The 27,184-nt window shown below is 50.8% G+C and overlaps 8 protein-coding genes across 8 annotated transcripts; 4 read left to right on the top strand and 4 right to left on the bottom strand.

Annotated features, from left to right (window-relative positions):
- Window positions 1-576: 576 nt before the first annotated feature.
- T069G_04776 (uncharacterized protein) lies at window positions 577-3,276 on the top strand (the record flags this gene model as incomplete). The annotated part of the gene is made up of 1 exon (XM_056171986.1): window positions 577-3,276. The coding sequence occupies one exon, from the start codon at window positions 577-579 to the stop codon at window positions 3,274-3,276; it is 2,700 nt and encodes an 899-aa protein (XP_056028844.1).
- Window positions 3,277-4,318: 1,042 nt separating this feature from the next.
- On the bottom strand, window positions 4,319-9,024 carry T069G_04777 (NACHT domain-containing protein; the record flags this gene model as incomplete). Its single annotated transcript, XM_056171987.1, has 8 exons — window positions 4,319-5,871; window positions 6,199-7,398; window positions 7,450-7,699; window positions 7,760-8,029; window positions 8,092-8,148; window positions 8,205-8,430; window positions 8,492-8,832; window positions 8,893-9,024. 8 exons carry the CDS (start codon window positions 9,022-9,024, stop codon window positions 4,319-4,321), a joined length of 4,029 nt encoding a protein of 1,342 aa, XP_056028845.1.
- Window positions 9,025-10,014: 990 nt separating this feature from the next.
- T069G_04778 (uncharacterized protein) lies at window positions 10,015-10,506 on the top strand (the record flags this gene model as incomplete). The annotated part of the gene is made up of 1 exon (XM_056171988.1): window positions 10,015-10,506. One exon carries the CDS (start codon window positions 10,015-10,017, stop codon window positions 10,504-10,506), a length of 492 nt encoding a protein of 163 aa, XP_056028846.1.
- Window positions 10,507-13,733: 3,227 nt separating this feature from the next.
- Window positions 13,734-15,575, top strand: T069G_04779 (amino acid permease domain-containing protein; the record flags this gene model as incomplete). Its single annotated transcript, XM_056171989.1, has 3 exons — window positions 13,734-15,189; window positions 15,264-15,375; window positions 15,437-15,575. The coding sequence occupies 3 exons, from the start codon at window positions 13,734-13,736 to the stop codon at window positions 15,573-15,575; spliced, it is 1,707 nt and encodes a 568-aa protein (XP_056028847.1).
- Window positions 15,576-15,843: 268 nt separating this feature from the next.
- On the bottom strand, window positions 15,844-17,328 carry T069G_04780 (uncharacterized protein; the record flags this gene model as incomplete). Its single annotated transcript, XM_056171990.1, has 1 exon — window positions 15,844-17,328. One exon carries the CDS (start codon window positions 17,326-17,328, stop codon window positions 15,844-15,846), a length of 1,485 nt encoding a protein of 494 aa, XP_056028848.1.
- Window positions 17,329-20,778: 3,450 nt separating this feature from the next.
- T069G_04781 (major facilitator superfamily domain-containing protein) lies at window positions 20,779-21,618 on the top strand (the record flags this gene model as incomplete). Its single annotated transcript, XM_056171991.1, has 1 exon — window positions 20,779-21,618. The coding sequence occupies one exon, from the start codon at window positions 20,779-20,781 to the stop codon at window positions 21,616-21,618; it is 840 nt and encodes a 279-aa protein (XP_056028849.1).
- Window positions 21,619-21,966: 348 nt separating this feature from the next.
- Window positions 21,967-23,840, bottom strand: T069G_04782 (fungal specific transcription factor domain-containing protein; the record flags this gene model as incomplete). Its single annotated transcript, XM_056171992.1, has 6 exons — window positions 21,967-22,545; window positions 22,645-22,902; window positions 22,973-23,247; window positions 23,307-23,405; window positions 23,500-23,721; window positions 23,804-23,840. The coding sequence occupies 6 exons, from the start codon at window positions 23,838-23,840 to the stop codon at window positions 21,967-21,969; spliced, it is 1,470 nt and encodes a 489-aa protein (XP_056028850.1).
- Window positions 23,841-24,528: 688 nt separating this feature from the next.
- On the bottom strand, window positions 24,529-26,758 carry T069G_04783 (hsp70 protein domain-containing protein; the record flags this gene model as incomplete). Its single annotated transcript, XM_056171993.1, has 8 exons — window positions 24,529-24,861; window positions 24,947-25,182; window positions 25,243-25,475; window positions 25,540-25,692; window positions 25,744-25,791; window positions 25,846-26,205; window positions 26,245-26,445; window positions 26,565-26,758. The coding sequence occupies 8 exons, from the start codon at window positions 26,756-26,758 to the stop codon at window positions 24,529-24,531; spliced, it is 1,758 nt and encodes a 585-aa protein (XP_056028851.1).
- Between the last annotated feature and the right edge of the window lie 426 nt (window positions 26,759-27,184).

Raw genomic sequence — 27,184 nt, forward strand, 5'->3', positions numbered from 1 at the left:
CTGCTCACCCGCTCCGCGTCAGCCGTCAGCAACATTGCCCATCTCGAAGCCACGGCCGAGCGCCTGTCCATGACCAGCAGCATCGACGATGCCATCCGAGAACTGCACTGCGAACTGAAGCGAAGCGACAGCAGACGATCCTCCATCCTCGCCGCCAGGGCCGCATCGGCTGACGAACACTCGACACGCCTGCGACGATATCCCTCCAACTCATCCTCCTCCGCCGCTGCCGCCGCCCGACAAAAGGGCTACTCTCCCGCGTACGTAATGTCACCCACGAATTCCCTCTCGGGCCGCATGCGATCGGGCTCCAACGCCTCGACCGGCCGCCCGGAGCACGAAGTCATCAACTCCATCCTGTCCCGCCACGGCCCGGGCAAGAGCTCCGTCAGGAGTGTCCGGTCGGCCAAGCCCTCGCTGGCTGAGATATCCGAGTCCGAGCCCATCTCCCTGACCCAGCACGTGCTGGATCAAGTCGACGCCGTGCCCCCTTTTGAGCACGCCGCCGCCGCCAGCTCCAGGAGCATCATCGAACAGGACGCTGTTGGCGTCCCACAGACCGACGAGTTCCACAACATGCTCGAGGGCGGCTTTAGAAGCCATAGGGCTTCTAATCTGGTCCTCGTAAACCCGGACCTGCCCTCTGACCACGACGAACACGATGGCTACGAGGCCGAGCGGCCCATGACAGCCAACTCCACAAATACCTTCCAGGTGGCCCAGGACGCGTTTGTCGACTTTGACGGCGCCCACTGCGAGACGGACAACGAGGATGATCGTTTCGCTACGGCCGACATGGGGTCGCGCTCGCAGAAGCGAGACAGGCTGTCCGACGTGCACCAGCTGCCGGCCCAGCTGCAGGCTCCTGCTCCCCAGATGCCCCAATCTCAGACCCAACCTCCTGTCGTCGACGATGAATTATTCCTGCCCACCCCCCAACAGTCTTCGGCCGAGTTCGTGAGCGAGTTCGTGAGGCCGCAGTCTTACTTTGACCAACAAACCGGCCAGCACATGCTGTACTACCCGGCTCGTGTGCCTGCTATGCTCAACCTGCCGCCCAAGCTGTCCAACAAGCCCAAGGCCGCTGACCGGAACCAGCGACGCTCGCAGATCCTGAGCGCCATGATGCAGCCCAAGGAGAACAAGAGAAAGTCGGTCGTCCCCGACCTGGACCAGATTGCCCTGCCCGACCCTCTCTCTGGCCACCGCAACTCGTTTGCCGCCCTGACCCTGGCGGACAACTTGGAGGACGCTGACGATGCCACCACGCCCACTCCGTTCCTCGAGGAGCCCGCACCTCAATCTCGGAACGGATCCGCGCCCTCTCTCGAAGATCTTCGCCGGCCCCAGCGGCTGTCCAAGATGGACACTGACAAGCACCAATCCAATATACCCAACCTCGAAAACATTCCCCCTCACCTCCGAGCCAGCGTCTTCTTCGACCAGCCATCTCTCGAGCTTCCCGAGATCGAGGTCAAGGATGGATCAGCTATGGCTACGCTCGACAGCATTCTCGATGCTTCGGCCACTGCTCCCGTCAGTGCCTTTACTGATCACCTGTACGCTGGCAAACTGGGCTCTGAGACCTACGGCAAGGAGAAGAAGAAGAAGGCGTCCAAGCACAAGCAGCAACCCTCCACCAACACCCTGGGGGCCGCGCTTGCTGAAGCGCCCAAGGAGCAGTCGACAATCAGGCTGCTCACCAAACGAAGCCAGAGCAGCTTGTTTGGAAGGATTAACAAGGACCATGATCCCAATGACAATGCTCATGATGGGGCTGATGAAGAAGAGGAGCATGAAGAAGAGGAAGAGGAAGAGGTTGACGAAGGCATCCTTGATGGAATGCCCACGACGCTCCTCGGCGAGATCCATCTTCGAAAGCAGCAACAGAAACAGCGAATCCTCAACCAGGGCAACGTAGCGCCCCAAGGCATGCGTGCCACCCTCCTGGAGATGGATGCTGTCGCCGAGATGCAGCGCAAGCAACGCCTCAAGCAGCGCGTCAACCTTGCCTGGGAGGAACAGAATGTCGCCGCGGAGCAAACCATTTCCGACGACGAAGACACGCCCCTGGCCGTCATTGCTGCCATGCACCAGGGTGCCAAGAATATGGCCGATGTCGACCGCCCTATAGGACTTATGGAGATGCGCCAGCTAGAAGAAAACGAACCCCTGAGTTCACGCGCTGCTCGTCTGCAGGGACGAGCCTCCACCGTCTTTAACGCGAAACGCCAGAGCAACCTCAGCCTTCCAGTCACGCGCATAGCTGAAGTGCAGCCGCCAGCTTCGCCGCGCATCATCGAGCCGGACGCGAGCGTGGTGGATGAGGATGCACGCACTACCATTGCTCCAGAACCCGAACCCGTGGCGGCTGAGATTGAGGAAGAGACGCTTGGTGCCAGGAAGCGCCGCCTGGCAGAGTCACAGCTGCCCAAGGCCCGTCCTGTCAGCAGCACCTTTTCTGCTGAGCTCCTGGGCCAGTTTGCTGATCCTGAGGAGTCCAAACCCAAGCCTAATGCGGGCGTAGAGGATGAGACCCTGGGCCAGCGCCGTCGCCGTCTGCAAGCTGAGCGGGAGGCTCGCGAAAGAGAAATGAGCTATGGTAACCTGACTGGAGAAAGACCAGGCGAAAGGCCAGTCAGTTACGGCAACCCGATGGTCGAGCCGCCCAGGAGAGGCGTGATGCGCCGTGTCAGCATGGCGGACATGCTCTCGGTGCACCAGAACGTCCAGGACCCTCGCATTGCGGAGCAAAGGCGCCAGCAGGAGGAGCAGATGAGGCTTGCTCAGCAGGATGCCATGCTGGCGGCAGTCAGAAGCCAGATGCCCACCGCTCTTGTACAAAACGGCAATGCTCGCCCCGGAGGTTTCAAGGGAGGTCTGTACAATGACGGAACGGGCGGACTTGGCGTGGAGGCGGCCAGATCGAGCACAGCTCTCAATCAATTCCAGACCCGCAGCTTTACCAACACCGGCTCTAGGAACCGAGCTACCATGATGGCGCCGCCTAATGGCTACGGTATCGCGCAGGGAGGCTTGCAGCATTCCTACAGCACGCTCACGGGCTTTGGTCCGGCCGCCATGAACGGTAGAAGTCCTATGGCAGGCATGAACCCTATGGGAGGCATGAACGGCATGAAGCAGATGAGCGTGTACGGTGCTGGTAACCTCTATGGTGCTAATGGACTCATCCAGCCAAACATTGGCATTCCCATGTCTAATCCTAACGGTCAGATGGACCGAGTTGAGAGGTGGCGACAGGGCGTTTTCCCATAGATGAGGAGCTCGGCATCGCATAGACGTGGGAAGACGCATCGCTGAAGACATATACCCATCCGTACACACACACATTTATATATCATACTACTACCAAAGACTCGCACAAAAAGCATCGTCATCACTTCCCTTCGTCATTTCGGACATGCGCTGCGAGAAACATGGGGGTTTATACACACACAACCCCTTATTATATCTGGCGGACGAAAGATCTTGCCACAAATTCGCATACGAGCCCTATAGTTTTTACCTGTTTGGTCCGATCTTATCTGATTTTTTGTGTCTTTTGCTTTGTTCATTCTGTGTAGGGGGAGGGGGAAAGGGGAGGGCTTGTATTGTATGGCCTAGCATTGCAACGGCGCATTTTGGGAAAATCAAGAGACAAATTTGCTTGCGGAAGAAGAAGTTTTTGTCTTCTATATATATTTTACTGGGCTACTTAATTTTTTGAGATTAATTAAGGGGAGGGATTGATAGAGATGTAGCGTATGTACGAATGGATTTGAATGCTTTTTTCCATCTTGATGCTTTGTTGGTGTGGATGTCAGTATTGCGTGTGCAGTGATGTTTGCTTTCTCTTTGTTGGTAATGCGTGTGTAAATGATGTTTGTTCCTTGACTGAATGACTTTGGATGCTACATCTGTAATCTAATGATTCCTGTTGGAGAAAGGCAGGGACTTCTATCCACTCAGTTTGTTGATGGGGACTTCGAGGCCGAAGAACTTCTCGCACCTGTGACAGTACCCATTCAATAACGTGGATTCTATTAGCACCGCGGAATGAATAGAGACTTTTACTAACTGGGATTCGGAAAAGATTCTGCTGCTATAGGGAGAAGTATTGTGAATGCGAGCTAGGGGTTATATAAATGGATGTGGAGGCGAGAGAGAGAGAGAGAGAGCCCGTGGAGCTTTGTTGAACTGATGGGGAAGACTTTTGATGCAGTTGGCTGATGAATAGACGAAGTAGGATATTGAGTAATTTCTAATATCTGCGACTAAAGTTGTCATATAACATGCCTATCATTGTCCCTTTCCCGTACTATCTGTCTTTTCTTGCGAGTTCAGGATTAAGAGCATCACCCCAAACCGGCCAGGATGTTTGTGGGTAAAAATCCGGCCATTTTCGCGTTTTAAAGGAGAACCAGGCGTTCGCCCCGTCATCCTCCAAGTATCTTTCTGCAGCCTTTCTAATGTCTTTTGTCATAATAACCTGACCACTCGTATTGTCAAGAAATAGTTGTAATACTTCCTTACCTTGTGTGCCATTTCCTTCAGCAATTTTCAGAGTTTCTTCTGTAATGACTACCTGATCTGCTTTCTGATTAAGAAGTAGCCATATTACGTCCTTAGCCTGTCTGCGGTTTCCCGCCGCGGCCTTGATAATTTCTTCCGAATAGACAATCTGGTCTCTCCGTTTGTCAAGGAGTAATTGCGTGATCTTTCTAGCCTGGAAGAGGTTTCCTACCGCAATTTTTATAATATCTTCTGTAATGGTAATCTCGTGGCCCCTTCTATCAAGAAGTAATGCCATCACATCGTGGCTTGAATTTCTTGCCGCACTTTTAACGACATCTCCTGTAATGTTGATCTGCTCCCCTCTTTGGTCAAGTAGTAACGCCATTAAATCCTTGTTTGGATTGTTTGCTGCAATTTCGACGACAGTCTCCGTGATATTTATGTTATCTCCTCGTCGGTCAAGCAGTAATGCCATTAAATCCGTGTTTCGATTTTTGGCAGCAATCTTCACAACCTCTTCTGTGACGTTGACTTGATCGCCTTTGCTGTCGAGAAGTATTTGCATCACTCTCTTGTCATAATGGGAGGCTGCAATCTTGACAAAACCTTCTGTGATGGTAATCCGGTCTCCTTGCCGACCAAGGAGCAGCGCCATTATTTCATCATCAAAACATGTTGTCATTATTTCAAATATTCGGTCCGTTACGACCATGTTGTCTCCCCGCCGGTTTAGGAGAACCACCATGGTGTCTCTGAGATGCTTTTTTGCAATCAACTCAATGACTTCACCCATAATCGGGGTGTCTTGACCTGACTGTTCCAGCAAAAACTCTACCATTTCCTTCCCGCCATGTTTCTTTTTAATCGCAGCGGACAGTATCACACTTGTGATTTTGACATCTTCTCTGGTAGTCAGCACGAGATTCATAGTTTCAGTGCCGAATCCAGCCACTATTGCTACCATTGCCTCCTCTAAGATGTCTGTGTTGACCTTGCGTAAAATTAACTCCATAGCATCTTTACCGGTCTCTCGATTGTTTGCTGCCAAGTTCACCAGGTTTGCAGTAATCTCAAAGTTGCATAGAGACTCTAGTAGCAAGCCTATCACGAATCTGCTATATTTTTTGTTGGTTGCCGCCGCCTCTATGATTGCTGGGGTGATATTGGCACCCGTATGCATGAGTAGGCGAATCATCTCATGATCAAAACATTTAACAGCCGCACAGAAAGCTTCGGTAGTAATGCGAACGTCAGCTTTTCTTGTAAAATCTTTCAAAAATTCGTAGCCTGCAATGCCGCTCCTTGCTGCTTTCTGAATAACGCCCTCAGTGATCATATGGCCTTTCCACTGGAAATCTGTTAGCCATGGAATGTTGGCTATTGTTGCAATGTCATATGTATCTTCTGCTTTATCGAGTGCCGTTATTCCGGCTGCTTCACCCCAGGCTAAGAGGCCCAGAGAGCCTATCTCTGTTAACTGGCTTATGATCCCGGCGAAATTGTTGATATCGTCATCTGAGCCAATGTGGCGATGCCAGTTGCGCGCGGCGTAATGGAAAAGGGGGTATTGACAATATCTTTTCTCCAGCAACTTAGCATCCTCGCAGGGTCCTGTTTCCGCAAAATCCGCAAAACACAAATATTTCATACAGATCTCTGCTAGATACAGGTTTGGATGCAGACCTCTGCAAAACTCAGCCTCGGCTAGCCGCTCGCTTTTGAGGAGGAAGTCTTTAGCTGACTGATGTATGAGATAAACTTTGTCGTCAACGATTTCCAGAAAAACTCCAACAGCACTGGTAACTGATTTCTTTGTAAGATATATCCGATGTTTTTCAATAGATTCCTGATTTCTTGACTTCTCCTGAATTGCCAGAGCTACTTCGAGCTCATCCAAAGTCATAGCGCGTCGACTAAAGACGGCCCAAATCAAGAGCTTTTGCGCCGCTATATCGCGGCTTTGTATAATCTGAACAAGAAGGCTTTCGTAAAGGTCTGTCAAACGAGAAGGGCTCTCGGTAATAATCTGTTCCATATCTGCCTGCGACAGCAATGTCGATGTTGTTTTCAACTTCTTTAGGACGATTGATATCCACAAGAAAGTCTGCTCCACACGGCTGCTCAACAAATCGATTATCTCGTCCTCGTGCTGCTTCTCGAGATCGAGCTCTTGAATCCTGCTCTGGATAAATGTCTTGAGATCATCAGAGCTTGCTGTTAGATGAATAGATGGGAGTTTTCTTAGGGCTCGACTTAAGTCCGTTGTCGGGCGGCTTGTCAAGAAAGCTTTCAATACTGGATATTTTGCTTTGCTTTTTGCCAGCGGCCTTTGAGTAACCTTATTGATAAACACCAGCAATCTCTGTCTAGCTTCATTATCCTGGCACTCATCTAGAGCGTCAATCACGCAGTATATGGTACCGAATATCGGCGATCGAAGCAGTTCTTCGAGTACATCCCACGCCAATTCGTCGTTTATAGTAGAGGTTTCGATATTGAATTTATCAGAGATGACATCAAATGCGCCTTGTGTTGACAGTAACTGCTTAATGAGTGATCTTATAGCGGAACTCACAGTTCGGTAACTATCGTCTTGGTCATAGAAGAAGAAATAAATGACTGTCGTGCGATGGTCGAAACCATGTTGCAAATCTTCCAAGTACGTCAGGAGGAATTTTGCAACAATTGTTTTCCCTTGACCTGGCGATCCGTTCACCCAAAGAATCGATGATTCATGAGTTGTTAACCAAGAGGAAAGCTGCTGAAGTTTCAAGAACCAGCCAAGCGTGCCAGATGTTGGATTATCAATTTTATAGTTTCTGAATGCTGCATAATCGGGAGCTTTAAGGGCCTCAATATACTGGGCTTCCATAAAAGAGAGTTCTTTATATATGGCTTAGCACGCGCTTTCCAACTTCTTCTAATGCCACTCACTTGTTCTTAATCTCGCAAATCGCTCTCGGATGACAGCCGGTGCCTTCTTAACCCATTTCGCTATCCTCGATTGAATGATAATATAATCAGAATTCGATGCGTCGCTGAACTTGACAATTTCGGAATGATCTGCTTCTATTGGAAGCTGGTCGTAAGATTTCTCATTCGGGCCGGCATAAATTGCCGAATTCTGAGGAACCATCATGACTTCGGGCCCTGTTCGTTCCCATGATTTGGTATCCGAGTTCCACTTCGAAAAAGGTGAGCAAGGCCCGTGGCTAAGACAGTGAATGTTCAGATGAAAGCATACCTCAACTGTGGGGGTTGTTTTAGTTTCGTATACACATATGATCTCCGAATCGAGTGTAAAACGTTTGTTAAAACTTTCATGAAGGTGGTTTAGAAATGGAGAATTAACACCCAGATCTCTCACCAAGTCTTCATTAGGCTGTCCTTTGACCATAGACTTCAAACTTAAGTTGTCAAGACCTCTGTTCGGCACAGCAAACAGTAGGATGGCGTAACAAGATCTAAAAACAGCCAGGTCGTCTTCACTGCCTTCAGATGCTTGGACCAGGGCCTACATTAATTGTTAACCTCAACATTGGCTCAATATGAGCTCCTCTAGGTCTTCCAACATACATGTTTCACGACAAGACCGCCAAGGCTATGTCCAATAAGAATAAGTGGTCGATGCTTCTATGATAAGTGAGCTTCAATTTGAGAAACATCGATAGTTCGTTTGAGAATCTTACTGTATTTTCATCCCGGGCTGTCTTAATTGACTCAAGTAGCTTCCTAGAGAGTTCAAGGATAGAACTTTTAGATCGACTACCAGGTAATTTGGTATTATATCCATATGTTAATACCCTGACGTTTGGAATTGATGCGGGGAGGAAATCTCGCAGCCACATATCGGGCTTCTTTTTAGATTTCCAAGATCCAAACGCATGGCCAGCAAGTCCGGTCACTGCGATGATGCTAGTAGAGCATTAGTGCTCAGAATCGTGTATATTGCATGTCCTTGTATGAATAGACTTACTCCACAAGGGTATTTTGTAAAGGGTCAGCTAACGGCGTAAGACCAAAGAAATCCAAGTCAACAATCAATCTATTATCACGATCGTCCATTGCCTTTTTGAGGATCTTCTCTAGCTCGCCCAAATCGGGGGCTTCTGCAAAAGTAACAGTGGCTACGGCAAAACGTTTAGCAAGCATCGAGACTGCAGCGGGCGAATATGAGAATCGAAGCAAATTAGATTGACCATGACTAGTTCCGGTTGTCTTAGGTAGCTTGGTCAAGACATCTTCAAGTTTGTCTCTGGTCACTTCTAGCGGTATGTTGGAAATTCTGAAAGTTAATGACCTGCGAATGGCAGGGCTCTGGAGTAGGTAAATTAGTCATATTGATCAAGTCGGCTATAAAGCTATAACCTGTCATACATTTAGTCTTGTGGTCTGTAGTTGCAGACTTGGCCATTGTTTGTGCCTCGCTGAGAGCCAGAGGAATAGGCACACAATAGCGGCAATGCCAGTTGTGATAGGGACAGGCGTCGACGGAATATAATCCGTCATGACTGCCCCTAATGCTTATGGTCTTTCGTCGATTGTTCTTGATACATGTAGGCACTGATTGGTCACAAAACGTAGCGGAAACAAAATAGAATCTCAGCACACAACGTGCTTCGAGAAATCACTTTGAGCTGTACTACCAGGATATGGATCACTTTGGATGAGTACTTGCAGAATACATTGATGAGAAACATCACCCTCCCAAGAAAGTGTTGAATAGATTGGGCTCTGATGAGTGCGGGGTTGGGCTGAATTAGTATGCATGTAATCTCTGCAGGCGTATGGCCATTGATATTTGATCGATAAGCTCCATGTCCATGTGAAGAGAGAGGTGGCTGAGACAGCTCGTATTGGATTTGTAAATAATCGAAGACCTGGATGATGGGAATTGGTTATGATTTAGCTCAGTAATTGAGTCTATCAGTTTATTCGTTCTCACCTCTATATATACCTGAGAGGGCGAGTTGCTAATATAGCAGGAAGATAATGTTTAGCTGCTACTCTACTAGCTGGTGATGAGCTTGCCCGTTTAATCATCCAACCGTGTCGCTAACATATTTGAATTCTAGACCCAGAGATTTGGCCCTTGGGAATACCAACCTCTACTTACATGTACATATAAGAACAGAACCGGGTTGTCACAAGGGTGGAAACGGATTTCTAGGTGGATTCTACCCACTAGAACATCTAGTCCAATAGGACAGTGTTATTAATTGTTAAAATTGTCTATGAATCTTTGTTGCTGTCTCATTTCTGTTTCTTAGCCATTTTATGTCACATAGCATTGCATTTTAAAATTCTAGGTTTTTTTATCTTCGGATAGCATTCTTGCCAAAGAGGAGAGGTTCGGCATTCCCATAGCCGAATCAAGTTAGATAGCTTGGGTAAAACTGCATATTACCTTAGCCGCGGGGACGCCTTGCAAAACGAACATGAACAAGACCTTCCTTTAGCATTCACATTCAAGCTCAGTCGACAGGTATCCGGCTGGCAATGAACATCGCTTCAGAGTTCTTGAGCGAAACGGAAGAGCTACAGAGCGTCATTTCGAGCCTAGGTCTCCAGCCGCCCTCGATGGAATTCATTGATAATGATTCGCGCAAATACCACCCACAATTCCATCCCAGCGTGAACTACGACCGTGCCGCTCCTAAGACTCCAACGAGGTATTCAGAGAGCGTGCAGCTGTGGAATAATATTTTTCCCGCGGCTATGAAGCGACTCAAGGAACAGCCTTTACTCAGATTGAAACCAGAACTCAGGATTCGGGATAAGACGTCTTGGGAGGATGTATACGTCCAGCTACAAAGAGCGCAGTGGGTAAATAAGAGCAACGGGGAAGATCGTATCATGCGACCCCCAAAAGGTGATCGATGGCTCTTTGATCACCGTGCACCTGGTCCAATAGCAGCAATCATAAACCTTCTAGATGTTCGCAAAGACTTCCTATTGGGCGGAAATGCAGGAAGCGACTTCTCTAACTGAGATACAGGTATTTCCAAAACCCTCCAGTATTCGAACCAGGATTGAAGAAACTCTCCAACCAAAAGAGCTTGCAAGAGATTTTACTCATATTGAGCTGATTATGAAAATATTTCCAGAAGACAAATATGTCTATGACGCATATTTACAGCTGGCTGTATCTATACTTCTGGCGATAGAATATACAATTGAGATGTTGACGAGCAATCGAGGCAAGTACTTTAATTCATATTAAACCTCAGGATCGTGGCTGATAGATCATTCCAGTAGTAAAGAGTGCGATTTTTGGAAGAAGCGAGCGATATAAAAGCATTGTTAAAAATATGGACCAAATTAAGAAGGCTAGCGATACATTAATTAAAACCTTTGAGACGTCTGGCCTTATTAGAAGTCAGCAAGCAATGATGAACTTGGCCGAAGGCATGTACCAAAACTGCGAAACCTTTCGAGAGTTCTATCAACGCATATATCTTGCTAACGCTTAATATTCGTCAGATCCAATGAAGATGGCAACTATCCAGGCTCGTACTATGAATGAAGCAGATCTTAGAAGCACGGTTAGCGAACAAATCGCTTCACTCTTAAGAACGATGCAAAACGATATAAATATGCAACAGTACTTGCCCAACAACTATCCGCCGTATCCCGCACCAAATATGCAACAGCACTTACCCAATTACTATCCGCCGTATCCCCTGCAGCCACCACTTGGATGGCACTCTTTATCACATACGAGAGAGTATCTACTCAAGCGCGCGCCACGCCCTTCACGACTTTCCCGACCGTTTCTTGGATACTACCCTCCAAATACTTACCAGACTCAGACAGCAATGCCGCTCAATTCCAGCTGGCTTCAGGATGTACTTTACATTCCGTATTCTGATGAAGAAGACCTGAAGCGAGTTGTAAGTGGCCAACATGCCATTCCACCAGCGCATATCGGCCACGCAGATCAGGTTGAGAGCACCCAACCATTTCAGAACTGGGTGATTCAACCACAATCGAAAGCGCTGCTTGTAGAGGGCAACTTCGGGTCTGATGACTGCCATTACATATCAGCGCTCTCGCAACTATGTTTCCGTTGGACTGGGGGGTTCCGAATATTAGGATACACATCGTTAGTATTTTTTTGCGGCTTCCATGGAAAAAAAGAACAAAGTGATGAAGATGAAAATGACCAAGATGTTGGGGGAGTGACGATGATGAGGAGCTTCATCTTGCAGTTGTTGAAGCAACATCCCAACCTTGATCTAACAGGCCTAGAAAAAGGTACCCGGTTAGATTCCCTGGAAGAAGGAGATCTTGACCAACTGTGCAGTCTCTTCGTGTGGTTAATGAAACGGTTCTCGGATGATATAATCCTGGTGTGCATAATCGACGGAGTGGTGCATTACGAAATAGACGACTTGAAAGATGAGCTACTAAAGGTGGTGGAGTGTCTTCTCAGCTTATCCAAAGACGATGGGATACGCTTCCCAGTCAAAATCCTCGTTACAAGCCCGACTCCAACCAAGATAATACGAGAGCTATTTACCGAGGAGGTGGATGGGGATGGCGATTCTCAATTCATATCATTGAATTCATTCCCTGAGGCCAATCACATACCCGAGAATGAGCCCCAGCTCTATCCTGGCACATATCCCGGCACAGCTCAGGATATTTACAAGGCATATCCTCCTTATCCGAACCCGTACAGGTACAGCGGAATATAAGATTCCCCTTGGTGACTTGAGCTGTATGGTGGAACGGGCCAGTCGCAGATTCATCTCACTCGTGACGCCTACAAGCTGGAATCCAACGACAAGAAAAACGAACAGTCTATGAGGTTTATGAGTAGCATCCAATAGAGAATTACCATTTTTAGAATAAGATAAAATTGGTTACATTTTCTCTAATAGACAAGTCCTTTGCTTCAACAAGTATAGATGCAGTTCAATAGTCAAACCAGCTCTAAGATAGAAAACAAGTGGACTGAAGCAAGGATGATTAAGTTGCCCGCACTCGTGATTTGTGCTATTAATGCCGATTTGAACCAAGCCGATGTGCATTATATGGTTACAAAAGACATTTTTCTGCAACAGAGATAACTGCTGAGTGAACAATCATGTTGCTCGGGCAGGCTCTCTTTAGCGCAGACATTTGTAGTAAGACATGGCATAAAACAACATTGAAAATAAGCTACAACGGATGAGATATCTATAGGGAAATACCAGCCAGCATCCCGAATCTCAAATTTGAAGCCACACAAGCAGTAAGTTATAGCATCCTGTTCCGATACTTGAACCTCACGCAGTCACTAGGATGTTGGATGGCAGAGTTGTCTTGCTGATTAGTATTGCCCTTAATAAAGAACAATTGAAGTTTTACTTAGACGCAGTTACCATCACGCGATTTTTCAAGGTGCTGACGGCCCCCTTTGCCGAATCAGCTGCAAAAGTCCTCTGTAGCGCGTGAAGCTATTCGGTTTAGGGGCCTTGACAAGACGCCACGATGCGCTAGAATCAGCACCTACGGTCTGTGTTTTGCACCAGACTCAATATGAAGCTGGCAACCATTTGAAGTGCATCTGCGTTAAGACATAATCATTGAAATGCTGTAGTTTGACATCTGAGGCAAACTTCTTCAACTGTACATGTATAGACATTTACATCTCACCATCATCCCACGGCTATCAAAAAGCAAACATCAAATGCTTCCACCAACAAAACCCATCTCGTGTTTCGATACCCAAAACAGCCAAAGAATCGCAATGTGGAGCCCCCGCCGAGTTCCTTGTACGACACAAAATTGGGTGAGGTCAGCCAGGGTTGCGATTGCGATATCAGTGCTAATCGACACTAAGCCCGTCCGGTGGGCGCTCGGAGGAAATAATCTCTGTACGAGTGAGTTTGTATATGAATCGGCTCTGGCCGAGGCTCGTTGGAGATGAGACACGCGGTTTTGCTCTTTTCCAGCCGGAGACGACAGACGACGTCAAAGAGAGGGGTCAAGTGAGACACCAGACAAGTCGGAGAGGAGAGGCTTCGATTGCGTCTTTTCTGTATCGTTTCACTGGAGAGACTGACGACCCTGTCAAAGTTCAAAAGAAGCTGAGGGCGGAGAAAAATCTGACTGCGGGAGAGATAAGCACTGGACACCATCCTTCGTCTTGATCTCGAAAATTCAAAAGCAAAACGGCGTATCAATCATCTTGGGGCATGACGAGCGGGCAAAGAGCACCACCAACCACGATGTCGCCGCTGATTGATCGATCTGGCGGAAATGGAGGAGCAGGAGGATACAACACCACAAGCAACACCGGCTACGACTATGGAAAAGATGCCTCAGTAACAAAAGTCACCGACGACCTGGACGTCGAGCGAGCGCCCTCGCACTTCATGGGCGAGACTGACCCCATCAAGGACCTCGGCGACCTCGACGGCGATCTCGTCACCGCCACCGAGGAGCGCGATCTCAAGCGCGGGCTCAAGGAGCGGCATCTGTCCATGCTGGGCATTGCGGGAGCCATCGGCACGGGACTGTTTCTGGGCCTTGGCAGCGCAGTGCAGACGGGCGGACCGCTGGGAGCGCTGCTGGGATACGGAACCGTTGGGATGGTTGTCAGTGCGGTGCAGTTTGCGCTGGGAGAGGTGTCGGCCCTGCTGCCGGTGACGGGATCCTTTGTGAGGCACGCCGAGGTGCTGGTCGATCCGGCGCTGGGCTTTGCCGTGGGCTGGAACCTGGTGTACGGCAACCTGCTGTCGATTCCGAGCGAGATCACGGCCATTTGCGTCTTGTTTGAGTACTGGCTTCCGGACCTGAACCCGAGCGTGTGGATCATTGTCTTCATCATCTTGACGGCGGCCGTGGGCCTTTCCGGCGTGCGCTGGTTCGGCGAGATCGAGGCCTTCTTCGCCACGCTCAAGATCCTCATGGTCATCTTCCTCATCATCTTCGGCCTCGTCATCGACCTGGGCGGCATCCCGGGTGTCAAGCCGACGTACTTTCGCTTCTGGAAGAACCCAGGCCCTTTTGTCGAGTACATTGCCACGGGCAACTGGGGCAAGTTCCTCGGCTACTGGAGCGTCATGACGGGCGCCGTCTTCTCCTTTGCGGGTGTTGAATCGCTGGCCATGGCTGGAGCAGAGACGGCGAACCCGCGCAAGGCGATTCCCAGGGCCTGCCGCAACGTCTTTATCCGAATCCTACTCTTCTACATGCTGGCCATTCTCATCGTCGGCATGATTGTCAGCTCCGACGACGAGCGGCTCAACGACTACTCTGGCACCGCCGCGCAGAGCCCCTTTGTCATTGCCGTTTCAGCTGCTGGATATCCTGCCGTGCCCTCGGTCATCAACGCCATCGTCATCACGTCGGCGTGGTCGTCCTCGAACCAGGCTCTTCTCTCGGGTACTCGTGTCCTGTACGGCCTAGCGCTCAAGAAACAGGCGCCCAGAATCTTTTTGCGGACGACGTCGTGGGGCGTGCCGTACGTGGCCGTGAGCTTGTTCATCGTCTTTTCGTTCCTGGCCTTTATGACGCTGAGCAGCGGCGCGCTGACTGCCTTCTTCTGGCTGATGGACTTGGTCGGCGCGGGTGTGTTGGTGAGCTGGATCTGCATCGTGCTCAACCACGTGCGATTGAGGATGGCGCTCAAGGTGCAAGGAATTCCGTATACGCGGCTGCCGTGGCACAACAGCTGGACCTGTGAGTTTCTGACTTGATTCCTTTGTATCTATATTCTCTGTGAATTGTTTGCTGACGAGAGTCGTATCATGTAGTGTACAGCTCGTCTGCGGCACTCTTCATGTGCAGCATCATCCTGCTCACCAACGGCTTCGTCGTCTTTACCAAGGGCAACTGGAGCCCTAGCGGTTTTGTCTCTGCCTACTTGTGAGCTACCACCTACTGAAATCCCTTCATTTGATATAATGCTAACACTTTTCGCGAAAAGGGATATTCCGCTTGTGCTGGCAGCATATCTGATATATAAATTTGTCAAAAAGACAAAGGTGGTTGCGCTAAAGGAGATTCCGCTAGAAGAGGCCTTGATGCAGGCCGAACTGAAGGATCCGTTGCTCAAGTCGCCATGATGATATTTTGTTTTATCTTGTTTAAAACGCGGAGTGATTTTGTAAATACGTAGAATAAAGGGGTGCTTCAACACGGCAGCGAGCGTCTGTGGTATAATGCTTTCAACGAATAACATTACTATATATATATTTATACGTGTTCTATCCATTCCGGGTCGTCATCCAGCCGCATGTCCACACCGTCATGATTCATAACTCGTGCTGTCTTTTTTCTTTTTTTCTTTCTTTGTTCTTCTTCTTTGACGTATCCATTCTCTAGAACTTGGGCTCACTCGCCATCATCCTGCATCATGTCGTCTTCTCCCATGGTACTCAGAGTATTCTCCAAAACCTGCCGGCACCGCTCCCTATACTCCAACGCCAGGCGCTGGTTCGGCGACAACAGCTCGGCATCCTCTCCCACAACCTCCATGTCCGTCTCGTTGAGCCTCTCGAGCTCCTGCAAAATCTTGTGCTGGATGATGGCGACGGTCTGCTCGAGATAGTCCTGGCACTCGTCGTTGACGTGGCCGGAAAAGAAGCGCTCTTGACGCTGGCGCACGGCCTCCTCCTCGGTAGGGAAGGTGTTCGAGTTGAGGGGGATGAGCTTGATGAGCGGGATGGACGAGTGCTGCAGCAGCGTCAGGAAGATGTCCCAGACCATGTCGTGCTGGACGTGCTTGAAGGCGCCGAGAAGGCCTGGCAGCGGTGGAGGGGGGAAGACGTTGAGGGTCTGCTTGGAGGCGGCGAGGAGGGAGGACGGATGCGAGATGGGCCGTAGGGAGATGAGATATTCTTCTGGAGAAGAGCTGCCGGGTTGGGTTGGCGCGGCAGAGGGAGAAGGGGCAGTGCGCTTGCGGACGTGGATGTAGTCGTTGTGCAGAGCGTCGGTGACGGGGAGCATGAAGCCGTATCCAAGTAGCAGCTCGGCGTTGGTCTTGGGGCTGTAGTTGTTGAAGATTTGCTGCCCGGGCTTGTGCTCCCTGCCGACCTTGAGCTGGACGGCAGCCCCTGAGCCCCTGATTCCAGCTCCAGCTCCGGCTTCGTCTCCGGCTGCGAGATCCCACCTCACGTGGACCGTCATGTCGTGGTTCCCAATGTCAAACAGCGGCAGCAGCACGGAAAAGTCGTTGATGCTGACGCCCTCGGGGAGAGACTGCTGCTGCTCCTCGGACAGCACCAGCGACGGCCGAAAGGAGCGGCTCGAGAAGATGCAGTACGCCCACTGATACAGCTCGCGAGTAAGATGGTCGCAAAAATCATCCTCGGCGTCCTTTTGCGAAGCAATCAGCAAGTTTCTCGCATCGCGAAACTCACGACCGAGGTCCTCCCGAATCTTTTCCAATCCAATCTCGACATTCGTGCCCTCGAGCAGCTCGGCCTCCTCCTCGGGCCAAAAGGGCGGCAATGCCCAGTCATCGAAATCCTCGGGCTGGGGAAGGGCCTGGATGTAAGGATACCAGAAGGACTCTTGGCCCTTGAGGAGCTCCTTGATGAGAAACAGGCGGCCGACGACGTGGGGCCGTGTTTTTGAGAGAAAGTCGCTGGGGAAGGCGGGCGTGGGTTGGAGAGCGTTGAGGTAGGAGAGGGAGAGGCTGGTGGGGAGGCTGACGATGGGCTCGTAGGGGGGGATTGAGGAGGTTGAGGAGGGATTGACGCGAAAGGAGAGGCCGGTGTCGGGGTCGTCGTAGATTTGGGCGGATGGGTGGAGGAGGGCGTTGTGAGAGGAGGCCCAGTTGAGGAGGAGGGAGATGCGGTCGTCGATGGAGTCCATTGTTGTGAGATAGTCTTGAGATGTAAGATGAGATGAGATCAAGTGAGATGAGATGAGTTATGACAAGGTGAGATGAGACAAGGTGAGTCCCAGGTGAAGAAGTGAGTGAGCCGAGGTAAAGGCAAGGCTCCGATATCAAAGACGAGGCTATCTCGAGAATCCAACAACCAGACAGACAGACACTCAGCCCCGTCAAACAACCACTCTCTCACCACAACAACAAAATCCAAACGGGAATAAAGAAATGAATAAAAAACACACAAGCACAGCGTATCGCCAATTGGGTGGCCGCAATCGCAAAAGCCACACGCACTGTTTAGATCAACGATAGTGTGATATGCAGCTCTCCGAAGCGTTGGAACTCGCGCAACTGAAATTTTCCCCCGCATTAGTCACAGCTTTTTTTCCGTGGTGTGCTCTGGTATTGTTAGTGCGGTACATAATTTTTTGGCGGGGATATGCAGTTATTTGGGTGGTAATGGCTTATCAGGAGCTAATTGAGCATGTGGTTTGGAGCTTTGAGCTTTACTTTTGTTTCGTTGCAGAGCATCTATCCATGCATTGGGCTCTTTAACACAACAGGCATTTCAATTCAAAATCTCATGATATTATGCCTCTTATTGATGGAAAAAACATCATCATCGAAACCTACTCTGGAAACACACAGGTCAACACCATCCTTTGCATCATCCAAGCTCACATTACTTGTACCTTGCTTACCCTTTTACCCAATCCAACTCCAATGAGAAAACTCCTCCATCTCCCGTGCCAACACCCGATCTCTAAATCTACAGTAGCATTTCCTTGCCCAATTCCAAATCCAGGGGCCCTTGCAAGTGGCAACCCGTGCGTATATAATATACTCGTACTCGTACATACAAAGATGATCGAGATGCACTTCACCATCCCAAAACGGCAAATGGTGTCCCACCGCCACCAAAACAGCAAACGGTCTCCCCTTACACAAGGCACGCCCTATTGAAACTTTTCCTCCTTCTTCCCGGATCGTGTAATAATTCCCTAATTCCCTATTTCCTTCATCTTTTACTAAGCAATGAGATACCTATATCTTTTTGGGTTCGGAATTTTGCTGCATCACGTAATGAACCAACAGGGATGTCATGTCATGTAATGAATGACTCTTATTCCGACAAAACGTGCGTACTAAGCAGGCAACTTTGCCCGCTGGTGTGTATATCCGTAGGAATACGGGTATACAAGTTGACATACAAAGAAACAGCAACATAGACTATGGTTCCAAAAGAACTGCCTCTTCTCCACAGCGGCACAGCAGTCTGGTTCTCTAGCAACATACAGTATTTACTTAGGTAGCAGGAATAAAAAAAAAGAAAACAAAAAAAAGCATCTCCGGGGTAGTTCTACAAATACGCAAAAATATGGCACGGCACATGCGTCAACAAAAAATAAAAGACCCTGGCAAAGGATTCGCCGGCTAATGGCGATAAGCCCGCGTGGGGAGCGTGCAGAAGCTGCTTGACGCCGAAAAACGGGTGGAGCCGAGCGCCGATTGTAGGGGATTTTTTCGGTGCTATGGCCACTGGAGGCGTCGTTTAAGGCCGAGGAGATGGATATAGATGGATTGTTACGGAAAACGAGATCCATTGTAAGCTAGGCAGAGGAGAAGAGCAAGTATTGAGCAAGTAATTAAATAATGATAGATAAAATAAAATCAATTAAAACAAAAGAGTGAGAATCAAACACATGGGGGCAAGTAAGAGAACAAGAGACCGAGAGAAGACCAAGAGTGGTATCTATGAAGCAAAACCAATAGAAAATCTCAGATCTCAGCCCTGCCGCGCAAAAAGAGATCCAAACAAACCAGAATCAAGTAATACTGTAACCCCCTCCCTCTTCATATATACCAAAACCCCCCTTCGCAAAAAGGAGCTTCTCGTCAGTTAGTTCCCTCCCCCCTGACTCCCATCATCATCAATAGCAACAGGGCAACTATTTGCTATCCCTCTTACACCACCCACTACCCCTTCAAGTCTAGCCCTCTCGCAACAACTTACCCACCGCCCCAACGTGGATGCGCCCGCTCCAGCTCCTGATTGGACACATAGCACCAATCTCACCCAAGTGCTACGGCGGCGGGGCTCGGTATCGTCGTGCCGCGATGGCAGATATGCTTAAACAAAGCCGGTGCTGATGCAATTTTTTTTTCTCTTCTCTCTCTCTGTATCTCGCATTGCTAGAATTTGGAATGGGCTGAACGGCTATAGTGGTTGGCTTGGCTGGGGGGAGCTGACAAATTGGCGACGGGCTTAGAAACCAAAGGCCGGGCCCATACATGTAGCTTTCTGTTGCTCTTGCATGGTCATGTTGGCTTATCGTTTTATAAAGGAGAACGTTGCTGCTGATGGGGTTTGGTGGTTTGGTTTCCATTGCTGTATCGACGCTTTGGTTGGGAGCAAGTCTGCTTCGACTTGGATCTTGTATAGATATCTATATATAATCAACTATAGATAGATATATACAAATCTCTTCTCTCCTGACTCGATTCTAGTCAAACACTACCTTATATATCAACAGCATCACCATCAACAGCATCAATATCGACAACTCTTACACACCACCGCCACAATGACGGTCCAAACAGCCTTCCCCCCTTCCGACACCGAAACCCCCTCCATCGAAAAAGAAACCCTCCCCCTCTCCTCCGACGAAGAAGCTCCCCCCTCGACACCCAGCTCCCCTCCCAACGAACAAGAGGGCCGCCAGGTCTCCGGCTTCCGCTGGATCCTCGTCTGCGTCGCCCTCTACGTCACCACCTTCGTCTACGGCCTCGACACCACCATCGCCGCCGACGTCCAGGGCTCCGTCGTCGAGGCTTTCGGGCACGTCGAGCAGCTCGCCTGGATCGGCGCCGGTTTCCCCCTCGGCTCCGTCTCCTGCATCCTGCTCTATGGCGTGCTCTATGGCAACTTCAACATGAAGTGGGTGTACGCCGCCGCCGTGATCCTCTTCAGCGTCGGTTCGGCGGTTTGTGGTGCGGCACCAACCATGACGGCCCTCATCGTCGGAAGAGTTATTGCTGGTTCTGGAGGTTGTGGCGTCTTCATGGGTTGTCTCAACTACTTCACTGCCCTGACGACGCCCAGGGAGCGAGCCACGTACATCTCCGGTACGGGTTTCTGCTGGGGTATCGGCGCAGTCCTGGGTCCCGTCATTGGCGGCGCTTTCGTCGAGTCGAGCGCAACCTGGCGATGGGCCTTTTACATCAACCTCATCATCGGCGGAGTCTTTGCGCCCATCTACGTCTTCGGCCTGCCAGACATCCACCCCGTCGTCGGTTTGTCTGTTCGGGATCGTGTGATGAAGATTGACTTCCTCGGACTGCTTCTAGGGGCCGGCACATGGGTCACCTTCTGCATGGCCTTCACCATGGCCGGCGGCCAGTGGCCCTGGAACGACGGCCGCACCATCGGCATGATTGTCGCTTTCGGCGTCATCATCATCCTGTACGCCATCCAGCAGACGTATTCCATCTTCACGACGCCCGAGGACCGCTCGTTCCCCATCCACCTGCTGCGATCGCGCTCCCAGGTCCTGCTCTTCATCGCCACCGCCTCCAACATCTCCGCGCTCTTCGTCGTCGTCTACTTCATCCCCATCTACTTCCAGTTCGTCCACGGCGACTCGGCCATCTCCGCCGCCGTCCGTCTGCTGCCCTTTGTCGTCCTGACGGTCAGCTTCAACATGGCTGCCGGCCACCTCCTCTCCAGAATCCGATACTACATGCCCATCTTCCTCGTCGCCGGCTTCTTCATCACCCTCGGCAGCGCCCTCCTCACAGCCTACCTCGACCCCACGACCCCGACCAGCTACATCTACGGCTTCACAGTCCTCACAGCCGTGGGAGCTGGCCTGACCCTCCAGATCGGATATGCCGTGGCCTCCCTCAAAGTCGAGCCCGCACAACAGGGTGGCGCTCTCGCCATGCAAAACGTCTCTCAGATCGGCGGCACCGTCCTTTGCCTCGTCATTGCCGGCCAAATCTTCCAGTCCGAGGCCACCAAGAACCTGACCGCGGTCCTGGCAAACACAAACTTCACCGCCTCCGACATCCAAAACGCCATTGCCGGAGCCCAGAGCACTATCTTTGAGGAGATTACAGGACAGCTCCGGGATCAGGCCATTCTGGCTATCACAAAGGCCATGCAAAAGGCGTTCATCTTGGTCTGTGTGGGAGGCGGCGTCCACATGCTCAGTGCCCTTGGCATGAAGCGAGAGAAGCTGTTTGGTGAGATTGTTACCGGCGGCGCTTAAAAGTTCGAGAGAGCAATGATAAAAATTCTGGCTGTTATGAGGATCGTGTAAATGATATCTATTTTTTAGCATGACGTTTTCTGGTTTTTCTTTTCTTTTTTTTCCTTTTTTTCATTGTTGTATTGCCCTCTTGGGTTGCCTTCAAACTCCCCTCCTGCCTCCCTTTTACATGATTCCCTATTTATGATTTGACATAGACGGCACGAGATAGATTGAGGAACTAGAATGGGAAAAAATGGGAAACGTCCCTATAATCTCTTTGTAATTAGATTGAAGCATAGCATACCTTATAAAAGCTCCTTAAAAAGATAAAACACCAGATACTCTAGATTGTTGCAATCCGGGTTTTTATGTAAAGCACGGCGGCACCCGGTGCCTGCTGATAATCATGCCGTAGAGCGTAAAGGGATCTATTGACGACTCGCGCAGATCCTGCTGCGTCCAGGCATCGGGTATCATCTTGTTGACCAGCCTCATGGGCCCCAGCGGTCGACGCTCCAGCGACTTCTCCAGCACCCTCAGCATGCGCATGCGGTGCTCCTCGGAACGGGCCTCGAGCGCAATGACAAACAGGGGCCAGGGTCGCTCGCAGTATACCAGCTGGTCGAGCAGCTCGTACGCCTGGTCGACCACGGGAAGAACGCTCTTAGAGTTATCGGGCTCACCCTTGGCCATGCGCAGGAGATAGATGATGGCGGCAAGGCGGTACAGCTCGGCAACGATGGCCTCCTGCCTCATCTCGGGCCCATCTAGCGGCGCTACTGTGGACTGCCGCTGCTGCAGATATTTTAAGCGGATCTCCAGTGATCGGACCAGCTTGAGGTGTGCCTCGGATTGGTAATCAGGGTCACCGGGCTCGTAAACTGCATCTATGGCTTGGCAAAGCAGGTCAAGCAGTTCCAAGGAGCAGCCAAGGATGGGAACAATCTAACAGCAGATCAGTTAATATGAGTTTCACTCTCACTCTCAGTCGCCCTGTCCTGACTGTTTTGGAGAAGGTAAAAAGAGGGGGAGAAAAAAACTTACCGTCTGTCTCTCTGGCGAAAATACGGCCTTGGAGAGAACCTTTCTCTGCGACGCCAACATGATCTGGTCCTTGTTCTTTTCGATCCAATGCCGAATACTAAACTTGTACATGACGTCGTGATAAAAGACCCAGTCAATGATGAGTGCCTCGTCCCCAAAATACGTGTCGTCGGTTTTGGTGACATAGTTGGCAATTCGTTTTGTGCCGCAGAAGAAGATGGACCAGCTGAGATCCGAAGTGTCAAAGTTGAGCGTCTGCTACCCGTTAGCAACTCTGCCTGAAGTCGTAAATTCAAGGGGGGAAACTCCTTATGTAGCCGTTACAAACCTCGTAAATGTTTAGAAGCATACTCGCCGCCATCAATTGCATACACTCCGAGGGAACCGCCGTCTCAATGGCGGACTGGAGCGCTCGGATCGCTCTCGTCTGATGCATAACGGCCGTCTTGTCCATGGCTAGATGTTGATATGACAGCGCACTGATGGCATACCTTGACGCCAGCGACGGCAAGCTGTCGTCTTGAAATGACATTCTGACGAGCAACCCGTAGAGTTCATCGCAACTCTGACTGGATGAGACCAGCCGGGCAACTGGGCTGAAGGCTGCAGCACATCTCTTGTCAGCACAGCAACACAACGACATTCCAATTGAGCAGCCTTACAATGTGAAGCAAGGAAAGGATCCAGCCTTGCCATGTTAAAGTTGGGCTGCCGCGTCAACCAAACCTCGCCAAAGGAGGTTTCGTCATAGCGGGCCAGGGCTGATAAGTGAAAGAAGATTAAGTCAGTCGGTCAGCCACCAGAGCAAAGACACACTCGAGACATAAAATCGAGCTTGAAAACTCATTCACATACTGTCATCCTGAGACCCCTTGACGTCGTCGCTCGTGGCATTGATAAAGATGGGGTCCTTTGTCCGGATAGGGATGATGAAATGCTCTTTTTGCAACGACGCTGACCGTCTCTGGTCGCCCTTGCGCGGCCACGACAGCTTCAGGCCATATCCAAGACACTGGCGGCCCTTTTTGACGCAGTTCCGGCAGTGCGGCAGCGTCTTGTCGCAGGCAATCTTTTGCTCTGCAGTTGGCAGTTAGCCATGGATCAGTTGATATAGTGAGTATAGCAGTGAGTGCTTATGAGAGTGGCGGGCTCTCCCTACGGCGACAGTTCCAGCAGCGCTTCTGCGTCTGGCTCATGGCAACGACAGGACGGGCGAGGGCGATTGTGATCCGGGCAATTATACGAGACTTTGCAATGTTCCTGAATGTCCGGCTTGATGAATGGGCTTGAGTTGTCACGACACTCAACTGACAAAGTCGAGGATTAATGGTTCGGGAGAGTTCAGGCCGGGCGATAGGGAGAGTGGCTACTAAGTTGAGCATGCATGGTACATGTATGGACTGTACAAGCAGCATGCTGTAGTGCAGTGCTCCATACATGTATGTACAGTACAGTACAGTGCATTTGCATACAAGTACAGGCTGCCCGACTCTTATGTCAGCCGCCTAGACCTTGCTGGACTCGGGGCTAAAAATTGGCAGCATCCGCCTATTTGCTGCATCGTACTTCTCGTATCGACAGTTTCTTGGCCCGTCTGCAGCCCTGTTTGGGATCGGCTCCAAATGATCGGAGTTTGGGTAATATAACTCATAGTATATAGGTACTAGGGGGAGTATATAACCTTAGTAGGATAGGTATTGTAAATGGTTAAGAAACAGAGGCATTGGTAACCACCTTGTATAATAATTATAATACAGACGACCATGTATGTATAATCTGGCCAATAGCGCTTATATCACCAGACATCAGACCAGCCTCAATCCTTTCCCCCGTCTCTCTCCCTCTCTCCCTTCTCTTCAGTGTCCTTCTGTTCAGTGCCCTCTCTCAGTGAAACTCGGCTTCCACCCGCCCATACCGCACCCCGTCAACCTTGAGCTCAAAGCCCAACCCCGCACTGTCCACAATCATCTCCAGCGTAAAGTCCAGGTTGTCGAATTCCACCCCCCTGGTCGTCGTCAACCGCGTAAACAGGCTCCTCGGCACGGCATTCAGATCCGTCGTCAGCGTGCACACGTTGATCAGGTCGCGCGTGTGCGCCGCCGGCGGCTCGTCCGCATCGCACGCAATCAGGTCGTCCGTCACGATGAGCGACTGGCCCGGCCGGAAGTTGCGGGTGTAGTGGAAGGCAATGGGCGATAGAGGAGAAAGCGCCTCGCCCTGTTTGGCAGTCAGTCATGGAATCGAACAAAGATATAAAAGAGACAATAAGAGAGAGAGACGCAGAGAGAAAGGAAACCCTTACCTTGGCAATGTGCCACTGCATCCGATCAGACACCATCCACCGCTCCCATAGCGGCGACCAGTACCGTTCACTAACAGAGTGCTTCTCCTCGTCATACACCGTCGCAAACGACGTCCCGTAGTGCATCCTCGATTTTCTCGAAATCACCATGTTGCCCTCCAGTCCCCGAAGCACCGCGCCGCGCACCACCGCTGTCCACGCATAGACCGGCTGCATCACCTCGATCGATCCGCCGTCTTGCGACACGCTCGCGTTCGCATGCGTCGGTCTCTCACTATACGGAGGCGGCGCCGCGCTCGAAAAGTGCGACTTGAGACGCCGGTATAGATAGTCGCTCTGGCCGAATCCTCCGACCAGCACGATGCCTGAGACGATGCCGCCCTTGGCACGGAGTCCTTCGACCTGGCCTTGGACCAAATCGCAGACTTCCTTGACGACGGGCTCAAAGATGTCCTTGATCTGCTCTGCGCTCATGACCATGAATCCCGAGTCCAGCCCTGCCTCCTCGTCATCTGGGAGACCGGGAAAACTAACAAAAGTCAGCAAAGAGAACGGTCCAACCGCTGGGTATAAGTAACAGGCAAGCAACATACGGAACATTAATCTCCTGATGCTCGTCCTCGTTGAAATTGCGCTTGACAAACTCTTCAAAGTACCGCAAGCCCATCTGCCATGTCTTGCCCTTTTTCGACTTCATCTCGTCGAAGCGGGCCTGGCCCAACCTCGTCCGAACATGCTCCTCGAACCTGTAGTTTAAAAAGGCACTTCCACACAGCCCACCTGTTCCCACGGCAGACTCTTCGACTCTCAGGGGTTTTAGAGATATGATTTTATAGGCAATTAGGCTAGATTTCTGTCAGCTCTGTCTCACATGTCAAGGCAGTAGATGTAAAACTCACTCCACTGTGCCGCCTCCTGCGTCGCACACGATAAAGTTGTCCCCAATGTTCAAGTGATTGGGCTGAATCGCCTTGAGCGTGTATACAGCCGCCGCTTCAGGCTCGCTAATCATCTGAATCTCGGAACGGCTGCCCATGCCCGCCCGCTCAGCCGCCTGCAGCGTCGTATTCTTTGCTGTGTCGCTCCAAACCGCCGGGCACGTCAGGACGAACTCGACCTTTGTCGAGGCCATGAAGGATTCTCCGTAGCGCCGTGTCAGAGTGTCCATGGTGTGCTTGTAGATCTGGGTGAGGTAATCGCTGACGGCATCGACGACGTTCTTGTTAAACTTCTTAAGCTGTGCTGCCGTGTCGAGAGGACTAACGTAAAAGGGCAGCTTTTGGGCGCGATCAAGAAACAGCTTGATACACCGGAGCCTTGACTCGTCTGGCTTGAACTGGAAACCCCATTTTACCGTGGGCTCAGCGCCGGGCGAGGCGTCGGGAGGGAAGCTGTATGTAATCTCGGTAGGCACCTTGTCTGAGGTGATGCCGTTGCCGCCTGGCCACGTCTTGATGATTTCGACGTCGTCAGGCGTTGATGTATATACTGCGGCGACGCTGAAATGACATTAGCTGAAGATCTGTGAAGAATCTTGTCTCATCTCATCTCGTCTCATCTCATCCCAACTCATCCTCATCCTCATCTCATGTCATCTCTCACCAAGTCACTCACTCACCCTGAAAACGTCGTGCCAAAATCCACTCCCACAATCAACCGGTCAGTCATCGGCGGCTGCTCCCTCACCGGCTCCCTCACTGGCCCATTGATAGCCTCCGTGGAGCTCGGCGGCGTGTAGCTCGTAAAGTAACTCCTGCTCTCCTGGTTGCGCCGACTGGCGCTCGTGCGCACCGGCAGCGCAAGGTTCTGCATCTTCTCCAACAAAAGCGCGACTCACAGCGCCCTCAATTACGTGAAATCTCGGCGATGGGTTCTAGCGGTCATGCAGTGACGAGCGGTCTGTTTGTCTTGTTGGTGATGGAGTCTCGCCTGGTGTTGTTCTTCAGCTCTCGGTGAGCTCACCAGGGCTCATGCCTGAGGGGCCCGGAACCGTGCTACACCCCTCTCTTCTCCCGCCCTTCCTCCTTTCGTGGCGGGCCGTACAAATGACGAGATGCAGTATGGGGGATGGATGATGCTATTCGCGGGTGAGGACCTCGGGAGTCGCCAAAACCAGATGGGGGTCTCGGGAGTCGCCGACAAGCAGATGAGGCAAATCGCCCCTCTTGTAAAATTGCTCCAGATGCCACGTAGATGCCACAGCAAACGAGTCTCGATGCACAAACAAGCCGTTCAGAA

Source organism: Trichoderma breve, chromosome 3 (genome assembly GCF_028502605.1).
Source record: "Trichoderma breve strain T069 chromosome 3, whole genome shotgun sequence".
Lineage (NCBI taxonomy): Eukaryota > Fungi > Ascomycota > Sordariomycetes > Hypocreales > Hypocreaceae > Trichoderma > Trichoderma breve.